The sequence below is a fragment of the Hemiscyllium ocellatum genome, chromosome 7 (genome assembly GCF_020745735.1).
Source record: "Hemiscyllium ocellatum isolate sHemOce1 chromosome 7, sHemOce1.pat.X.cur, whole genome shotgun sequence".
Taxonomy (NCBI): Eukaryota; Metazoa; Chordata; class Chondrichthyes; order Orectolobiformes; family Hemiscylliidae; genus Hemiscyllium; species Hemiscyllium ocellatum.
In genome coordinates, this window is record NC_083407.1 from 48,345,759 (window position 1) to 48,366,223 (window position 20,465).

Here is a 20,465-nt window from a genome sequence, read left to right on the forward strand (position 1 = left end):
ATGACCTTATAAAGTGGTTGCTTCATTACTTTTTAGCATAGCTCTCTCAACTTGGCACAAGCCCCTTCCATGCTGGTAAGGAGGACATTACATGGTTGATATGGCTGGGTGTGTCATTCTTGTTTCTGGTGCCAAGGTTAAAGATGGTTGGTCATCCGAATATTTCCCGTTCTGTCTTTTCTCTAGTAGTTTGATAAAACTGAGTGGCTTTTGAACCTTTGCAGAGAGCATTTAAGAGTCAACAATCTTGCTGTGGATCTGGATACATATTACATAGAACACAGGAACGGGCCCTTCAGCCCATGATGTTGTGCCAAACATGACGCCAGATTAAACCAATCACTTCTACTTGCCCTTGATCCATATCCCTTCATTCCTTGCACATTCATGTGCTTATGTAAAAGTCTCTTAAACACCCCTATTGTTTCACATTCTACACTCTTACCACTCTGTAAAAAACTTGCCTGTCACACCTCCTTTAAACTCTTCCACTCTCACCTTAAATGCATGCCCCTCGTATTAGACATTTCAACTTAGGGAACAGGATTCTGACGGTCAACACTATCAATGCATCTTATAATTTTACGGATTTCTATCAAGTTTCCCCTCAGCCTCCACTCCTCCAGAGAAAACAACCTGAGTTTTTCTAGCCTCTCCTTATAGTTCATACACTCTGATCCAGGCAGCATCTTGGTAAACCTCTTCTGAACCCTCTCCAAAGCCTCCACGTCCTTCCTGTAATGTTGCAAATAGAATTGTTTGCAGTATTCTAAGTGTGGCCTAACTAAAGCTCCAACATGACAACCTGACTCTTGCAATCAATTCCCCGACCAACTAAGGCAAGGATGCCATACGTCTTCCTTACCACCCTATCTAATTGTGTGGCCACTTTCAGGGAGCTTTGGATTTGAACATCAAGATCCTTCTAGACATCAATGCTGTTCAGGGTCCTGAACTGTATACTTTTCCTTAATATTTGTTCTGCCAAAGTGTGGCATTTCACTCTTACACAAATTCAACTCCACCTGCCATTACTCTGCCCATATCTGCAATTTACCTATATGTCAATGCATCTTTTGACAACCTTCAGTACTATCTACAACTCTACTGACCGTTATAATGCCTGTGTCATTATGGATGGCAGATTTCATTCCCTGAAAGGCATTTGTGAACAAGATGGCTTTTCATGGCAGTTGTCACTGGCTTCATGGTCAATATTATAAAGACCATCTTTTAATTTCAGATGTATAAACTAATGTCAATTACACCAATTGCCATGGAGGGATTTGAATCTGAGTCCACACAGCATTAGTGTGGGTCTCTGGATTGCCAGCTCAGTGACATTACCACTGTGCCACAACTTCACATTGAATATGGATTTTCATCAATTTATATGGATTTATATTAAATCAAATAAAGTACTGTATTTAGTCATTATATAATATCTAAAACTGTAGTCTGATAAAATATTTAGCTTTGACATTTTAAAATCTGTGCTTTTTAGAAATAACAGTCTCGGAAATTTTAATGGCCCTTTTGTATTTGGGATAGTATCTCATTGCATAGAATGTAATTACATTAACAGTCTTTTAAAAATATGTCAGTTTCAAATTGTAATTGCTTCAGGAATCTGTTATATTGTCACAACAATGTGTAATTGAAAATTACAAATTGTCTATGCATGTTATAATCACAACAGTTCAGTAAATTACCAAATAAAATTTTCTGTTGTTGCAACATTTATGTTTCAAATATTAATGTAATATCAAAAATTTCCAGTTAAATGGTACTTCTCAAATCATGATAAATGGGATATATTCTGGGCACAATAAATTAAAAAAACCTTAGTCAAATAAGCTCAGACTCTCAATCTGTAAGATATTAATAAATAATCATTCTCATTGTTGCTTCACGGTTTCTAACTCTAAAAGATCCACAGTATACCCTTTTATCAATGGCACACTATATTTTGACTCAAACTTTAAACTGGGACTGGAAATTTATATTTTTAATGCTCTGGTGTTACTAATATATTTTCAATAGTTTTAATGCTATGGTTGCCAGTCAGAGATCATCATCAATACAGTTGTAAGGCAAAGATTGATCAGGCACAAATTAACATGATGGAGCAGAATTAGCTGTCAACTTTGAAGTAATGCTGGAGCAAAATAAATAAAAATGAATGTATGTAGATTTCAGAAACTGGTTGTTTTGTTAACAACATGATGTTTCTAACTTAGTTATTGGGACTGTCAACATTTTATAAAGGGCTGAATCTTGCACTTATTTTGGCGAAGTGTCAGTTGCGTCGAGTTATTTTGGAGCGTTTTTGACCATGAGGCCTACTGCATTTTCTCACCACATTATAATGAGATCATAGTATGTAGGAACAGAAAAATGCTGTTCAACTCATCAAGCTTGCTCTGTCATTCAACAGATGATCATGGCTTATCTGATAAACCTCAACTCCACCTTCCTTCCTTTTCTTCATAACCCTTGATTCCCTTACTAATTAGAAATCTTATTACCTCAACCTTGAATATATTTAATTAGCCAACTTTTACAACCCAATGTGGTAAAGAATTCCATAGATTTACTACCATCTGAGAGAAGATATTCCTCCTCAACTCTGTCTTAAATAGGTGACCTCTTATTCTGTGGTTATGACCTCTAGTGCTGGACTCTTCCACAAGGAGAAACAACTTTCCACACCTACCTTGTCAAGTTTTCTAAGAATCTTGAATGTATTAATAAGGTCTCCTCTCAATCTTCTAAACTTCAATGAGTATAAGCCCAACCTATTCAATCTCTTCTCATATGATAATCGCTCCACACCTGGGATCAACCCAGTCAATATTCTCTAAAATGCGTTGAATACCAATTTATCTTTTCTTTAATAAGGGGACTGAAACTTTTCACAATATTTCAGCTATGGTCTGATTAGTGCTTTTTATAATTTAGCAAGATTTCCCTATTTTTAGAACTCCATTCCCTTTGTGAAGAAAAGGCAATAATCTATTTGTCTTCACTATTACCAGCTAAACTTGTATACTAGCTTTTTGTGATTTATGCGCTCCCAAATTACTCTGCAATGCAGCTTTCTGCAGTCTTTCACTATTTAAATAAAAGTCAGCTCCTCTACTCTTCCTGTCAAAATGCATAACCTCACATTTTCCCATATTATATTCCATCTGCCAAGTTCTTTTCCCAGTCATTCAACCTGTCTATATTCCTTTGCAGATGCTTTGAATCATCCTCAGTACTCTGCTATGAAATTTGCTTCATTAATAACCTACGCCACCTCTATAGCACCTCTCATGTCAAATTTTAGCCCAATCTTACCACATGCCATTCCCGGAACAACTCGCCAATCAGAATATTCCACAATTGGCCCAATCAGGTGCCAACTTTAAAAAGCAGTTGTGCACTTGGATGAGCATTATCAGGCTGGAGCTGTCCTATATGGTTCCTGACACTTGCCCAGACATTGGAGACAAGGGGAAATTGGCATACCTCTTTGTGGCCAGGGACCTGGAGGTCCTGCTGGATATGGTGCTGATAGGTGGAATGTTGTCTTCCCACAGGACCAAAAGATGAGACCATGACACCAGGCCATGGTATGGGTCAGTGCAGTCTCAGCCATCTGGAGGAATGTATAATATTGTGGGAAGAAGGTCAATGACATTCTCCACTTGGCCAGTGTAGGTATCACCATCTTCGCTCTGATACATCACATTCACTAGATCTCTGCTGCTCCACCCATCTCCCACCATGGCTCATGCTCTACCACCCTCAGTAACACATGCAACACCTTCCCTCACTTACTGTCACTCATGGCAACTCCCAACAGCACTAACCGTGCATGCCCTCTGCTGCCAGCTCACTCACTTGGGACATCTCCCCACCGATAGCAAAAGTAAGAGCTGTGCCACCCACTCTTATCTCCCTTAATAACTGCCCTGTATCATTTTAGGAGAAAAATAACCCATAGTGGGCAGAAAGGGTCAAGAGGGTGATGAGTTGATTGACAGTTGAATTCTCACTCCATATGTAGACAGCACATTTCCATTTCCAAGCCTCTGCACTGATATTGGAGGCTGCCCTCAGCATATTGTGTTGGCATCCCTTTATGAAAGAAATGTCCCATGACTTGACTGAGCACTGCTGACAACCATGACGAGCTTCCTGGTTTTGTGGCTGCACTAAAGAGAACAGCAATACATCAGTACAGTAAGCCTGGTATCGCTGGCTGAGGGCAAAGCACAAAAAGGCAAGGTAAGGCAATGCAAGGATTCTGTGAGCATCCCAGTAGGCTCAGAATGAGTGAGTGATATGATAGCAAGTGAACAAAACGGAGATGCAGTCTGGTCTAGTCCATGAGCTGGGTGGGTATTCCTGACTACACAGTGTTCTTGCAGCAGCGTTACAATGATAGTTATAGCTGCAGCCCGAGGTGCAGTAATGAAGTGCAGAGGCGTACACGAGCATTCTTAAAGGCCAGTATACGTTGGATGCTAATGTCTGTGGGTAAGAGATGTATAAGGCTGTAACCTCAGAGTATTCTCTGAGATGTTAGTGCCCAATGTCCTTAGAGTAGTGGTAGAGCTGAAATTATCAGGTATCTGCCTTGACTTTCAGGTCAAGTATACTTGAAGTCTCGATTGCTCGGCATGTGGGGTCAGTTAGGAAGGTGAAACTTAACAAGGTGAGTTGTAGCATTACTTAAACATTTAACAAACAATAATCCCCTTTAGTTGGTAACTCATTGCTGTCTAGTGAAAAACTTGGCTAGTGAGAAACATCCACTGGACATGTGCATAAAAAGTACAGCGAGTGCTCCCAATGTTGAGATAGATCTCACCAGACTTCTCACACAATTCAGCCATAAGATTCCACCAGTGCAATTCCCACACCACACTTAACAGAAAGAGGGAATCCATTCCAAAGGCAATACTGAGCATCTTGTGGGTTCAGTCCAAGAACCGAGCATCACTTTCTTCCCAGGTGTGCTGCCAATCACTGAAGGACTACCAGCCTTTGAATGGCCTCTTAGCTGTCCCTCCCTCTTCCAAATGCTAATTCACTGTCTCTAAACACGGAACACTCCTGCTCCCCACATCCAGAAACGTGCAAATAATTCTAAAAGGATGTTGTCAGGGTTGGAGGGTTTGAGCTATAGGGAGAGACTGAATAGACAGGGGCTATTTTACCTGGAGCATCAGAGGCTAAGGAGTGACTTTAAAGAGGTTCATAAAATCATAAGGGGCATGGATAGCGTAAATAGACAAGGTTCATGTAAGACTCTGTTATCTCACTTTTTAGATTCGAATCAGTCTAAACATTATGGCACAGACAGAGAACACAGGAGGGCTAACACCTTTAACATATTGTCTGGCTAACACCAATTGTTTCAGTTAACTTGAGAATGTAACTTTAGAAAAAGTTTTGTGATTTACACATGAAAGAGTGAAAATATAGTATTTGTACAGATGAAAGACTCAACAAACAATCAAGGTATTTTTCAATGTATAATTTCAGTTACATCACACTGTAAACTTTTGCTATAAATTCTTTGTCTTACAATTGTGTCCTCCACAATCACCTGATGAAGGAGCAGCGCTCTGAAAGCTAGTGCTTCCAATTAAACCTGTTGGACTATAACCTGGTGTTGTGAGATTTTTAACTTTGTAAATAGACAAGGCCTTTTCCCCAGGGTGGGGAAGTCCAAAACCAGAGGGCAGGGGTTTAAGGCGAGAGTGGAAAGATTTAAAAGGGACCTAATGGTGGTGCGTACATGGATTGAGCTGTCAGGGGAAGTGGGGGAGGCTGGTACAATTACAACATTTAAGAGGCATCTGGATGAGTGTATGAATAGGAAATGTTTAGATAGATATGAGCCAAATGAAAGCAAATGGGGCTAGATTTACTTAGGATATTTGGTCAGCATGGATGTGTTGGACTGAAGGGTCTGTTTCTGTGCTGTACGCCTCTATGACTCTATGGTCAAGTTTGTGTTTTGGTCTTTCTTCCTGGTATCTCTCCCACAGATTTTCCAAAAGAAAACCCACAGTAGACACTGGCTGTGGCCAGTCAGCTTGGGGTTAGTCCTCTGACTGAGGAGATTCTAAATCTGGTTATATTTTCTTTTTTTCTCTCTTTTTTTTAAACTGACTGTGTCCAGCCAGCTGTCAAACTGAGGAGATTCTAATTTCCTGGTTATATTCAAATTGCTGGATGAATTACAAGAGCGGTGAGCTGGGGCACTTGATTGGATATTAATTGTCTATTTATGAGTCTCAATTGGCAGTGAGCTGGGAAGGCTGTCCTCAAACCTCCTGCCCCAGACTTAATTAAGGAAGAGATGAGGAAGTGGCAGGATCCTCTCCCAGTGTCCTCCTGTTCAAAGAAATGTCCCACCCTTCACCAAATTCATCAAATGGGAGTTATATTGTAGCATGATGTCATCAGTAAATTTTGAAAAATTGCAATTACCACCATCTTTTCAAGGGCAAACAGAGATAGGCAACTAATACTAGCCAGCCAGTGACACCAACATTCTATAAAATGAACAAATAATAAAACAAAAATTGGCCCCCACATCCAAATCATTTTATAGACTGTGGAAGTTATAGACCTTGCACTGTTCCTTGCAGTACTCCTATAGTAACAGCTTACCATCCTGAAAATGATCCATTTATTCCTACTCTTTGCTTTATGATTTAATCAATTCTCAATCCATACGAATACATTTCTTCCAGTCCCATGTGGTCTAAAATTATTGACTAATCTTCTTTGTGAGACCTGATCAAAAGCCTTCTGAAAATTTAATACATCAGATCACAGGTCCTTTATCAATGCTAAAAGTAATATTCTCAAAGAACTCTAACAATATGATTTCTCTTTCATAAATCTAATTTACTCTGTCCAATTTTATCATTCTTCTTTCAATTTCTAATTATACATGCACTTATGAAAGTAGTGATTCACCCAATGACACTGCTCATCAAGAAATTCCAGGTTGATTTGCTATACTGTTCTAATATAGTACTTGAACACAGTAATTTATTTGCAGGCTTGCAACACAATTCTGAGAATTGATTTCTCATATCTGCTAGTCTCAACATGAGGAGTTTCAGCTACCATGCTGCAACAGCAACATAGTACCTACTAACTGATTTTGCAATAACAAGATTCTCCTATGATTGCCAAACATCTATTGCTACTCAAACAAAATCTGTATAGTTTGTACATAAAGCTGAAACCTATGGAAAACATTATTAGTCTTGCTACTAAGTATCTATCATCATCAATATAACAATGACTAACAGAAGTGCATACATCATGTCAACTAATGTGTTACCTGGTAGGGATAGCTGTACCAACAGTGCCTTGTTTCCCAAAGCCAAGGTGCCTGTAAAAGAAACAGAATAAATCTTAAGAAACAGTGACAAAATTGTATCAGTCATTGTCCACTGAGTTGCAAATGTCCATCTCTTAAAAAACAAGGGATGCAAATATATAGGAAAGGTAAATGCATGCCTCATTTCTATTTTTGGTCTTTTTACTGGCCATTTGTTCTACTTTTTGTTCCACTGTCTCCTCTTTGGGGAAATTATTTCGATACCCTTCTTCCAGCTCCCTTTAGAGTTCCCTACTAGTTATTAAGTCCAGAGGTAACTACAATTACTGTGTGAGTAGGTGAACCAAAACTTCTTATATTAGTAAAACTGCTCTTCAACATTTGCAGCAGTTTTTTTTCATTGACTGAGGAATTCCACATGTTCAATGATGACTGAATAAATGTCCAGTCAAGTTGTGTGAATGTAATCTCAAAATGGAGAGGCTACAGGAAGGTCTGGACTTGGAATGGGAGCAAAGGCACAATAAAAAAGTACTGACTTGTGATTGAAACTATTAATAAAAAACTTGAAATCAGTAATAGAGCAGGAAATGTGCTAACATTTAGAAAGAAAGTGGAAATTAGAAAGGGAGTCCCTTTTTTTTGATCCACACAAAACTAAAAACACATGACCAGAAGAAGGAAAATCCTACCCACTGTGCGAGGAAGAACATTTTAATGAATTGGATGTTGGAAAAACTGCCAGGTCTTATGGGGTGCACCACAAAATGGAAAAGTTTTACAAGATGTGGCAGCCTTTCTAAATTATCAGCAATATTAATTAGGGCTGTGGTATAGCCGTGGGAAGCAATCTGGGCACTTGTGTGGCCCTGGGAGGGGCAGGCTGGGGAAAAGAATCCTAAATTTCTATATTTATCAATTTTAGTCTTAGAATTGCCATTTTCTGGCATCACATTTCTTTTCTCAGCTGGGTTGAAATGATTTCTAGACAGCAAATGTTGAACCACCAGCACTTGGTAGTAGCTGATACCACGAGTTGGTAGCTACATCAATGAGACTAATATTTCAATACGTTCGCCCTTAAAGTTAAAAATCACACAACGCCAGGTTATAGTCCAACAGCTTTAATTGGAAGCACACTAGCTTTCGGAGCGTCGCTCCTTCATCAGGTGATAGTGGTGAATCAGGTGAAAAGTGGAATGCTCACTGCTGTCCCATACTCCATCTAGTGGTTCAGCCATGAACCAGCTAGTTTTGTTCACACAGCAATAAGATGTTTAAATTCTCGTTGAGGCTTGACTTCACAGCCTCCCAGGATGATACATTGCATATTGGAATGAGCAATTAGTAGAGCTACTGAGTCAATAGTTGTACACTTGCAGATTCATCGAAATTATTATTTGACAATAGAAAAGCTACTGTTAAATACATTATGACAGGGACTATATTTCAAAAATTACAGACTGTAAAGCACTTGACATGTCTAACTGTCATGAAAAAAGTTTTATATAATGCAAGTATTTCTTTTTTATATAAATATTTTCATTAGAAACTTTTTCAAATGTTTTACAGAACATTTATATACAAAAAAGCACAATACCAAAATACAGAAAGATAGAGACAGTACAACAATGTCATATCATGATACTATTAATAATGAACTACCTACTATTCTACCAGAACAAACTTATCTATTTAACCTAAACTAAACTACAAACAAATTAAATAAAGATTAAATTAAACTGAATTCAAATTAAATCAAATTATATCGCATTACTTCATTCTATTTTACTCACCACACCTCCATTTAGGCTCCCCACCTGGGAGCACCAGTCATTGTACCTGTATTCTTTTCCCCAGCCTGCCCCTCCCAGGGCCACACAAGTGCCCAGATTGCTTCCCACGGCTATACCACAGCCCTAATTAATATTGCTGATAATTTAGAAAGGCTGCCACATCTTGTAAAACTTTTCCATTTTGTGGTGCACCCCATAAGACCTGGCAGTTTTTCCAACATCCAATTCATTAAAATGTTCTTCCTCGCACAGTGGGTAGGAATGTTACACAGTGTCTTCCTGTGTTCCCCCAGAGAGGACAAACGTGGCAACATTAGAATAGGAAATACTAGATTCACTTTAACTTCAATCGCCAGGATGCCCCTTCAGCTCTCTTACTATAACACTCCAGTATCCCTGGATCTTACAACATGACTAGTAGCAGTGTGTAAGAGTGCATATATTAATTTTACATTTGGGAAGACTGGTGAAGTTCATCCATTGAACTTAGCTAGCCTCTCTGGCACCACATGAGCTCTGTGTAAAATCTTCAACTGCATGGTCTGTGCTTTGTTACATATCGAAATTTTCTTTACATTTTCCCATATATCTTCCCATACTGCCAATAAAATATCCTCTCCTTGCTCCCGATTCCACATCCGACAGAGTGCCTCCATGTCCCCTAAGGCACGTCCCTTCTGTATATGATATAAAGTACTAACTGAAAGTACACCGGAGCACTCTTTTCTCCATGTCTTACTTCTAAAACTGAGCCAGGAGCATGGTCTTCCTCTGTGTATAATCCCTTATCTGAAACTACTTGAAAAAGTCCCTATTAGACAATTCATATTTCTGACTTAGCTGGCTGAATGACATCAAGGCCTCTCCCTCGAATAAATCTCCCAAACAAGAAATTCCCTTATTCTCCTGTAACTTAAAACCAGAGTGCATTGCCCCAGGTTTAAATCCTTGGGCTCCCACCGATGAGGTAAACGGTGAGGTCTTAAGCCGATTGCCCTCATCTTGCCTCATAATCCTCCAGGCTTTCACTGTATTTAATATGATTGGACTCTTACACTGCTCGGTTGCAGATTTCATCTTATCCATAACTAATAGATTAACTAGGGGACATCCTGACTGCGAGGCTTCAATGTCAAGCCAAATGGACTCTAAATTACCCCCCCTGTACCCAGTCACCCAAATATGTTAACAAAGTGCACATTTGACATCTCTTCAAGTCTGGATGGTCCAAACCCTGCCCCCCCCCCCCCTCACCCTATGGGAGCTACAACTTAGTAAATTTAATTAGGGGCACCTGCAACACCCAATAAAGGACCCTAGCCAATCGTTGAGCCTCCATAATGCTCATCTAAGTAGCAACAATGGGAGCATTCTCACAGGATATAACAGGCGAGGAAGAACATTCATTTTAATTAGTATTATTCGGCTTAACCATGATAACAGTAATCCCTCCCACCGCCGCAAATCCTGTTTTACCTCTCCAGTAGTTGGACATAGTTAGCTTTATACAGCTAGTGGAAGGCAGGGGGAGTAAAAATTCCTAAATATAAAAAAACCTTTTGAGGAGCATCTAAATGGGAATAGCATTTCATCCTTCAGATCAGGCCCCTCCACTGATCCCCCCACCGGCACTGTTTCCGATTTTGTAAAGTTGATCCTGTAGCCCGAACAACTGCCAAACAAATTAGTTATTTGAATCAATCGAGGAACGGACTCCTCTGGATTGGCCAAGAACAAAAAGACATCATCAGCACATAGGGTGACCTTATGCTCTCCCATTCCCACCCTTGGTGCAACTATTTCAGGATCCCTCCTGATAGCCTCAGCTAATGGCTCAATTGCCAAGGTGAATAACAGTAATGAAAGAGGACACCCCTGGAGACTACCTCTCCCAATATGAAAGTTATCTGACTTAGTGCCGTTTGTAATGACTGCCACCGTAGGATCATTATACAATACTGCCACCTATCTGGCAGAGGTTACCCCCAGACCAAACTGCTCTAGGACCCCAAACAAGCACGGCCATTCTATCTGGTCAAACACCTTTTCTGTGTCTAGGGAGACCACCAAACCTGGGGTCAATCATTGCTGGCATACTTGCACTATGTTCAGTCCCCTCCTGATATTGTTGGAAGAGCTAAGGCCCTTGACAAAACCCTCTGATCTTCTTTCATAATATAGGGCAACATCTTTTCCAACCTCAGGGCCAGCATCTTGGATAGAATTTTAAAATCTACATTCAACAACAAAATTGGTCTATATGAAGCACATTCTTCGGGTCTTTCCCCTTCTTTAAAACGGGGGAGATAGTAGCCTCCCTAAGAGAAGGCAGCAGACAATCCTGTGCATATGAGTAGCTATAAATCCCCAGAATTGGCACCACCAACATATTTATGAATTCACTTGGGAATCCATCTGGCCCTGGTTCTTTGCCACCCTGGAGATGCTTTATTGCTTCCTGCACCTCCTGTACCGTCACAGGCACATTTACCAGGGAGACCTGTTCCGTGTTTATACTGGGAAGGTCCAGGTTCTCAAGAAAGGACTGCATTCTCACTGCACCGTGTTCGCCTCCCTCCAACCGATATAGCTCTGCAAAGTATTCCCCAAATCTAACATTGATCTTCTTCAACTCACCGGTAACTGTGCCAGCCTTCTCTCTAACAGACATAATGGATTGGGAAGCATTTTTCTCTCTAGCCAAATATACTAGATATCTACCTGGCTTAGCTCCACACTCAGTCTTTGTTTAACAAAGGAGACCTTTTTTTTGCCACTAGTGTGTGCATTGAGTCGAGAGCCGCCCGGAGGGCCATGACCCGCTGCAGCTTGACCAATGAATGTCTATTATAATATACTTTCTCAGCTATCTACAGCAGGGGTTCCAGCCATTTGTTGATGCTCCTCCCTCTGCCTCCTTCTATTCATTGAATATGAAATAATCAGGCCTTGTAAATATGCCTTAGTGGCCTCCCACAGTACCCGAGTTGATGTCCCAGAAGGCCCTGAACTCTCTTGGGATGTACTCAATGAATTTGCTATCCCTGAACAGGAATGGGTCCATGCGCCAGTACCATGCATCCATTCCACCACCCTTGATTTTAACATCTAAATACACTGGCACATGGTCCGAGACAGCTATATTCCCAATTTTTCACACCAGTATTCTGTCCAAACAATTTGGTGGCATAAAAAAATGTCAATTCGCGTGTGGCACTGGTGTGGGTTGGAATAGAAAGTAAAGTCTCTTCCATTAGCGTGGAGGTGCCTCCACACATCCACTAATCCTAACTCCTCACACAAGTCCACCAACTGTTTAGTTTGTGCGGGCGTGCTTGCCGGATCGAATCTTCTTGCTGTTTCAATCACTGACTGTTTTTCTTTATAAAGTACAAGTCGCACTGGGACCACACAGGGGTGCGGGTCTGTCCCAGACCTGCGCATTGATATCAGGTGGGCCCACTCCACACTCAACAAGCCTGACTCCAACTCCAGCCTCAGGAACTTCGGGAGCCACTTCTCCAGGAAACCAATGAGGTCTTCACCTTCCTCGCATTCTGGTAGACTTACCAGCTGAAAGCTTTTTCTTCTACTTTTGTTTTCTAGGTCATCCACTTAGTCTTGAAGGGCCCGAACCTGTTCTTCCATCATCCAGATCCTTCCTCCCGTGACCTCCACCATGATCTCTGATGCTGCAGTCCTCTCCTCCACTGCCTCTACTCTTTAGTCCAACAATTGAGTTTCCTGCTCATGCTTTTTCAGCATGGCAGATGGTGTTTCCACCGCTGCTTCAGTCTTTTCTCAGAGTTTGGCAAACTCTGAGAGTAACTGCTGCTGCCTCATTAAATCCAAAGGGGCTGCCCTAGGAGTTTGAGCAATGGCTACAGGCACTCCCAATGCAATAGGGGAGCGTCCTGCCTGCTGCACTCCTTTTGGCCCTTTTCCTTTATTTGCTTTCAGGTTAAAAAAAGACTGCAGATACTGGAAACCAGAGTCTAGATTATAATGGTGCTGGAAAAGCACAGCAGTTCAGGCAGCATCCGAGGATCAGGCACATCGACGTTTTGGGCAAAAGCCCTTCATCAGGAATACAGGCAGAATGCCTGCAAGGTAGAGAGATTAAAAAAAAGCTTTCATCCAGGTCTTAAAGCTGTTAAACCACAAATTTAGCAGCTCCAGTTGTTCAGTATGTTTATATTAGCATTTTTTTTCTCCTAGGGGTGGTTAAATGAGGGGAGTAAAGGTCCACCTTTCCAGGGGGTATGGCACAGAGCCCAGGATAGCAGACTTCTCAGACTGCCACCATCTTGGATCTCCCACAAGTCTTCCTTTTAAAGAGAAGATTGTCTTATAGCCTTACATAATAGATGTATAAAACAGGCATGGGGTTTTGCCTTAAACCCTGAAGCACAGTTAGTCACTTCCATAAAGTTTGTCTTTTGGGATATGACCGACTTGTCCAATTTCTAGCTACACAATAACATAACAATAGCTTTCCCTTGTAAGCTGAATCAGATATTCAGGTCCTTCTCAAAAGCAAATGACTTGGATGCTGGAAATGTAAAGTAACACCAGAAAATGCTGCAAATTCTCAGCTGGTTTGACAGTGTTTGTGGAGAGAAAAACAGAATTTACTTTGTAAGTCAATAATTTTCATCAAACTAGGAACAATTAGGGACATAAAACATTTTAAGCAAGTGAAGGGAAAGGGGAAGGAGAAAAAGAATAAAAACAAAGGTCTTTTATAGGTTAATCGTGAAGGATAGTAGATGACTCCTTGTCCTCATCATTCATCACACCAGTTTTTGCCTTCAATGGATTATATCCTGATATTTCTACCACCTTCTGACCACCACCATCACATCTTCCCCTCGCCTCCCCTTTTAGCATTCCAAAGGGATGACTTCCTTTTTGACACTCTGCTCCACTCCTCAATCATACCTAAATCCTATTCTGTTCCTGCTGCCCCTTTCAGTGAAAGCACTGGAAATGGATCATTTGCCTTTTTACTTCCTAGATCACCATCCAGGAGCTCAAATGTTCTTTCCAAATTAAGCAATGATTCACTTGTACTCATAAGCTTAAGGAGTAGGAACAGGAGTAGGACATTGTGTCTATTGAGAGAGACAAAAAAAAAACTGCAGATGCTGGAATCCAAAACAGGCAGGAGGCTGAAAGAACACAGCAAGCCAGGCAGCATCAGGAGTTGGTGAAGTTGGCATTTCAGGTATTACTTCTCTTCAGGTCATGGGGTGGGTGTGGGGGGAGCTGCAAATATAAGGGGTGACACGGCAGGGTGGTGAAGTTGGGTAGGTGAAGACAGGTAGAGGGTATGACCTATTGGTCAATGGAAGGAATGAATTCAGTTGAAAGGAATGAGGAGGGGCTGGAAGGGAATCGGAGGATGGGAAAGGAGGTTATTTGAAATTTGAGAACTCAGTGTTGAATCCTCAGGGCTGTAGGCTGCCCAGGTGAAAGATGAGGCGTTGTTCCTTCAATTTCCAGTGTGGTTCATTGTGGCAATGGAGGAGGTCAAGAATGGTTATGTCAGAAAGGAAGTGATGAGGTGAATTGAAATGAGCGGTGACTGGGAGGTCCAGTCGGCCACCTGCCTGTCTATTGTGTCTGTTGAAGCTACTCTGCTATTCAAAAGGTCAAAGTTGATCTGATTGTGGCATTAATGCTCGTCCCTTACCTGCTCCCCCATAACACTGAGTCTTCTGTCAATCAAAAATACGCCTAAATCGGCCTGGAATATTTTCAACAACCAGAAATCCCTTGTTCACTGGGGAATTTCAAACACTAATGGCTCCCACAGGAGAAGTTCCTTTTTGCCTCTATTGTTAGTGGGGGGAGCTCTTATCTTTAAATTGTGCTGCTTTGTTCCAGTTTCCCATTGGACGAAAAATCCTCTGAGCATTTAACGTGTCAAGTCTCCTCGGAATCGTATATGTTTCAAAGAAATCACCTCTTGTTCTTCTAAACAACAATGTGTTCAGACACAACCATTTAACCTTTCGACATAAGACATCTCGTTTATTCAGGCTACTCAGACAAGCAGTAGATGACAAGTTAGTTTACTGAATTTGTTATTCATAATGTAGTCTCCTAAAAATTGGGGAAATTAAATGTAAATTGGGTGACTACCTTGTGGTAAACCTTTGTTCGGTCTGCAAGCATGACTGAGTTTCTGATCATCTATTCTCCATCTTGTTGCCATTCTTACCTCACATTAGCCACGGCCTCCTGAAGTGTTTCTCTGTCGCTCAATGTCTTGAGGAATTGCTTCACATCTTTTGATTAGGCACTTTATAGCCTTTCAGAATCAACACTGAGTTTAATTAAAAACAAAAACAGAAATTGCTGGCAAAACTCGACAGGTCTGGCAGCATCTGTGGAGAGAGAGCAGCATTGACATTTCGGGACCAAAGACCCTTCTTCTGAACAGTCTGTGTTCTGAAGAAGGGTCATTGGACCTGAAATATTAACTCTGCTTTCCACAGATGCTGCCAGATCTGTTGAGATTTCCAGCAATTTCTTTTTTTGTTTCTGACTTCCAGCATTCGCAGTTCTTTAGTTTTTGTTTGGTTTACTGAAGTTCACCATTTCAGATCCCAACATGTGCCCTCATTTTGTCTCCTTTCCAATACTCTTTTATTTTTCCTCTTTTTGATAAAATGTATGAACTGCCATTCACACTCCTAAATACATATTTTGTTTATTTACTTATCTAATTACCACACCCTTTTGGCCTTGTACGAGTAGCATTATTGACATTTAATTTTTCCTCTCTCCTATCCTATCACAAAGCTTTGCTTTTATTCTGTTTCCGAATCTTCTAGGAACAATACAATGAAATTCTATGATTTTAAAGTCTCATTTCATTTCATTTCATTTCGACAAAATGAATCCTAACTATGCACGTGCATTGCACACCTCTGAGCCCTTCCTGTAAGCTTTCACTTTGAAACCTAACTATATGTACCATTTGTTTAATAATTTTGGATAGGGAAGTGAGTGGTGCTAAAATTTCTTTGGTGACATGAAATTGGCAGCTATCAACAGAAGAAAAGTGTTTGCAGGTACACGTGATGATAGTAAACTATTTCTCAGCTGCAGAAATTATTAGTCAAACCTTTTAGGTTCCAAAACTCCTCATAGCCAACTATATTGGCTGATCAGGCACATACTTGATGATTAGATTCCCTACAGTGCGGAAACAGGCCCTTCGGTCCAACCAGTCCATACCGACCTTCCGAAGAGTAACCCACCCAGGCCCATTTCCCTCTGACTAATGCACCTAGCACTATGATCAATTTAGCTTGGCCAATTCACCTAACCTGCACATCTTTGGACTGTAGGAGGAAACCAGAGCTCCCAGAGGAAACCCACGCAGACACAGGGAGAATGTGCAAACTCCACATAGACAGTCGCCCAAGGCTGGAATCAAACCGGGTCCCTGGCGCTGTGAGGCAGCAGTGCTAAGCACTGAGCCACAATGCCTAAAACATGCAGCCAAATAACTACAACTTATTAGGAGAGTAGAACACAAAACTTCAAACAGTAGTGTCACTCGCTCTTCTGAACAGTCTGTGTTCTGAAGAAGGGTCACTGGACCTGAAATATTAACTCTGCTTTCCACAGATGCTGCCAGATCTGTTGAGATTTCCAGCAAGTAAAGGAGATCAGTCAGCAGTTGGTAAGAACATAATAAGAACATTCAGCAACTGCATATTGAACTCAGGGGAAGCGTTTTAATAACAAAAATTGGACAGAAATAGTTTCTGGCAATAATCCTGCAATGTAAATGTGTGAAAAACAGCCAGGAAATTCAGTTTCAGCATAAAATTGCAAGTGTTCCAGATCATGATGTGTCAGTGTACCACTGTATCTACTAAGTCACAGTATCAGAATGACAAGTAAACAAATTCTGAATCCTTAAGTCCCTAATTTGACACCACAGAAAGATGCCACAGAATGGGTGGGAAATGACAAACCATCCTACTAATTTGGATTGCATTGCACTTTTGAGATTGGGCTTTGAGGCAGGTTGCCAAAGCATACATGATGTTGATCATAAGGAAAGGTCCTATTAACATTTCTCAACTTGATTGGTTCAAAATTTGCACACAGACAGACGCATGTACCATATGCAGATTTGTGCACTCACGGCTGTACACAGTTTTTTTCAATGTGGAAAACTCACCATAACTTCAGTGAACGTGGCAGCATGTTGAACTAACATTTTGGTTTTGTACTCCTTTTAAACAGGCTGAGAAGACTGTGGTGTTTGCTTTCGAGTAGAGGGTGAATTGCTCTTCATACACTCACACCACCGTATCCAATCTCCCTTCGTGGGTAGGTGACTCAGACTTTCTCACCGTGGAACACATACTTGTCTAATATATTTAAATGAAAAGAGCTTCTTCTTGGCTCACAATTGGAGCCAGAGGTCTAGGGCATACCCTCAATTTTCACCATGCTGCAGCTCCTACATGTTTTCAGCCTCAAAATCTTGACTCCAAAAAGGGTCTAATTTGTGGCAATTAAAATTTGGGTTCTTACAGTGTATCGTGATCCAGTTAATGGTATTGCTGGGCAAGTGAGATCCCAGAATATAACCTGGCTTGACAGATCATATAAAAACTGTGGATGGTGTAAATCAGAAATATCTGGAAAAGCTCAGCAGGTCTGGCAGCATCTGTGGAGAGAAATCAAAGTGAACGTTTTGGGTCAAGCAACTCTTCCTCAGAACTGGTTAGTCACTGAAATATATTCACACAAGGCTGCAGATTCCTTATAATAGCTAACAAGTAAAGGAGATTAGTCAGCACTTGGTAAGAAGATAATAAGAACATTCAGCAACTGCATATTGAACTCAGGGGTTGTTATACCAAATCAATTTTAAAAATGTTGCCTAAATCTCTTTGACAGCAGAACTAAAACACTAAGCAACACAAAGTTTCAACTTGCTGCCTATCATTATCTGTTACAGAGACTTCAATCCAGAGAAATTACACTCCTATCTAAGCTATGAAGGGCTCTACTTAACTGACTCCTGAGACAGTTTATTTATCATGAACTGTGAAGCCTATTCAAAATCCGCTGACCCAAACTTTTTTTTACAAATTGATGAGAGCTGAAACTTTTTCAGTTCTAATAACCTGCAGATTTCTAACCAAACTCTTTAGATTTGGAAATTGTACAAAATAAACCCTACTGTGAATGCACCTGGCCCCTGAACCACCCTAAGCTTATTGAGTCTCCTAAGTCTAGGAGAGAAATTAAACTTGCTTTTGAACAACACTGGTATCTTCTGAACTGAACTGAAAACTTGCTTAAACCTTGATACTTCTAAATGGAAAACAAAGTGAAGTGGCCTTACTTTTTACTTTTCCAATGGTGAATACAACAGTGTAGATATAATTCCATTATCGCCAGAGGGCACTGTTGCCACCTGCTTTCTGACAAGATTTTCAATCTGAAGAAGGATCAGTGGACTCAAAACGTTAACTCTGGTTTCTCTCCTCAGTTTTTTGAGCCATTTCTATTTTTGTTACAGGAAAAGGCTAATTTTCACATTAGCTGGGAGTGTTATTGTCTTGGAAAAGACCAGCTTGGTGTGTGGTTTGATGCAGAGCTCTGGCATGGAAAGGCTTGTCATTTGATCCAGCAATCTATGGAACCTAATTACATGTAACACTTGACTGAAATCACAGATTTCACAGCAGTCATTGCAGTTCCTATACTGTGCCAAACAAAGTGCTGTGATGGAAGCCAAACAGCTTCCATCATATTACTTAATCATGCTGCAATGGCAGCTCAGACTGCTGTTTTAGTGGCCTGGGTTCCTCTATGGAAAGACCTGCAGATCATCAGCTGAGTAGACACCTTGAGAATGGGAATCACGAGTTTCTCCAGCAATTTCTGTTTTGGTTTCACATCTATGACACACAATTCTTTGTGTTGCTTTAGTCTTTTTCTGAAGCTTGGTCCTGTGAGTTTGTCATCTGCGTCCTTCATGGTAGACCTAGTTTGTGCCTGTGCAGTCTGACAATGGGTGCCTTCCATCCAGTGTGGTTGCTGTCCACTTGTGCTCAGTGCATGCAATTATGAGGATCGCTCTTCCATACTATCCTCTAAATTTCAGGTGATGGTGGTCTCTCTTCTGATGCCTGTGACAGCGGTAGCAATTGATTTGTGCAGTCTTTCTTGCCCCTCACCTCTCTTCCTGTATGGTGTTGGGGGAAGTGAGGTGTTTATCTCCCTTCTTGTAGTTTCTCTGAGAAGGAAAGAGGCTTCAAAGGATAATTGTTGGTAATAGATCTTTCTTCCAGAAACGTGCAGTTATAATACTGAAAGGTTTGAGGTGCAAGACATGAAACAGCTATGGGATATCACCTGCTGTGCAGTTATTTCATGTTCCATCTGAGCAGCGCCAATGCCAATTTTTTGGAGGGGATGGTGGGTAGTGGCAGGAATGTTGTTGGTGAAGTTTTAAATATCAGTTTGGGGTTAGATGGTAGGTATTGTATGCGAGTTTATGATGCTGCCGGTGGTGTAGTTCTTGAGTAGTGTACTTGTGAGATGGGCTCTCAAATTTGTCACTCATATCATTTGGGTCATTTTCTCCCACATCTGCTACAATAGTTGCCTTTGTGTCCTCCTTACTCCTTGTAGATACAGGATGTCTTTCTTCCTGGACCTTCTCACCCAGGGCCCCTCCACCAGGAACTCCAGTGCTGCATCCAACCTGTGTACTCTCTCCCTTGGTCCCTGAGATTTCCTTAAGTGTCTGTTATGCATTACACTCCACAACTTTGATGGAATGGGTGCTTGAAGACTACATATAGAATGTTAAAAGAATTGCTTTGAATCAATGCTTGAGTACTAAATAAATATGCAGGTGTCTATTTTCGCGATGCAGGTACATATAATTCATAGTAATGGTCTATTGGTTCCAAAACTGCAGCCGAAAACCAGAATCTCAAACAGTTGAGCTGAACTAGCTCGACTCCATTTGCACATTGTTTTTCACTCTTTGCCCAAAATAACCTTTCAAATATTCATAGGTACCTATGATAGTAAAAATAACATCTCTATTTAAACAGACAAAACAGCTCAGAAATACCCTGTCGTTTTATGGGAAAATAAGCTGAACACCATATTGGAGGTCCTACAATAACTTCATAAGTCTAGTTAAACAATGCACTGACAGAAGTGAAACAATTTTGAACATCCTGACCTCTAGTTATTATTTGCACTATTTATAAAATCTCCAGTAATATATTTAAAATTTGAGTCCTTAT

The 20,465-nt window shown here is 40.7% G+C and overlaps 1 protein-coding gene across 2 annotated transcripts in view; it reads right to left on the reverse strand.

The window, feature by feature from the left end:
- cers6 (ceramide synthase 6) overlaps positions 1–20,465 on the reverse strand; it is a 259,453-nt gene that overhangs the window by 62,066 nt on the left and 176,922 nt on the right. For both annotated transcript variants that reach the window (XM_060827866.1, XM_060827865.1), the window contains exon 5: positions 7,361–7,411. In XM_060827866.1, the coding sequence (XP_060683849.1) occupies positions 7,361–7,411 (51 nt within the window). The remainder of the gene's footprint in view (positions 1–7,360; positions 7,412–20,465) is intronic.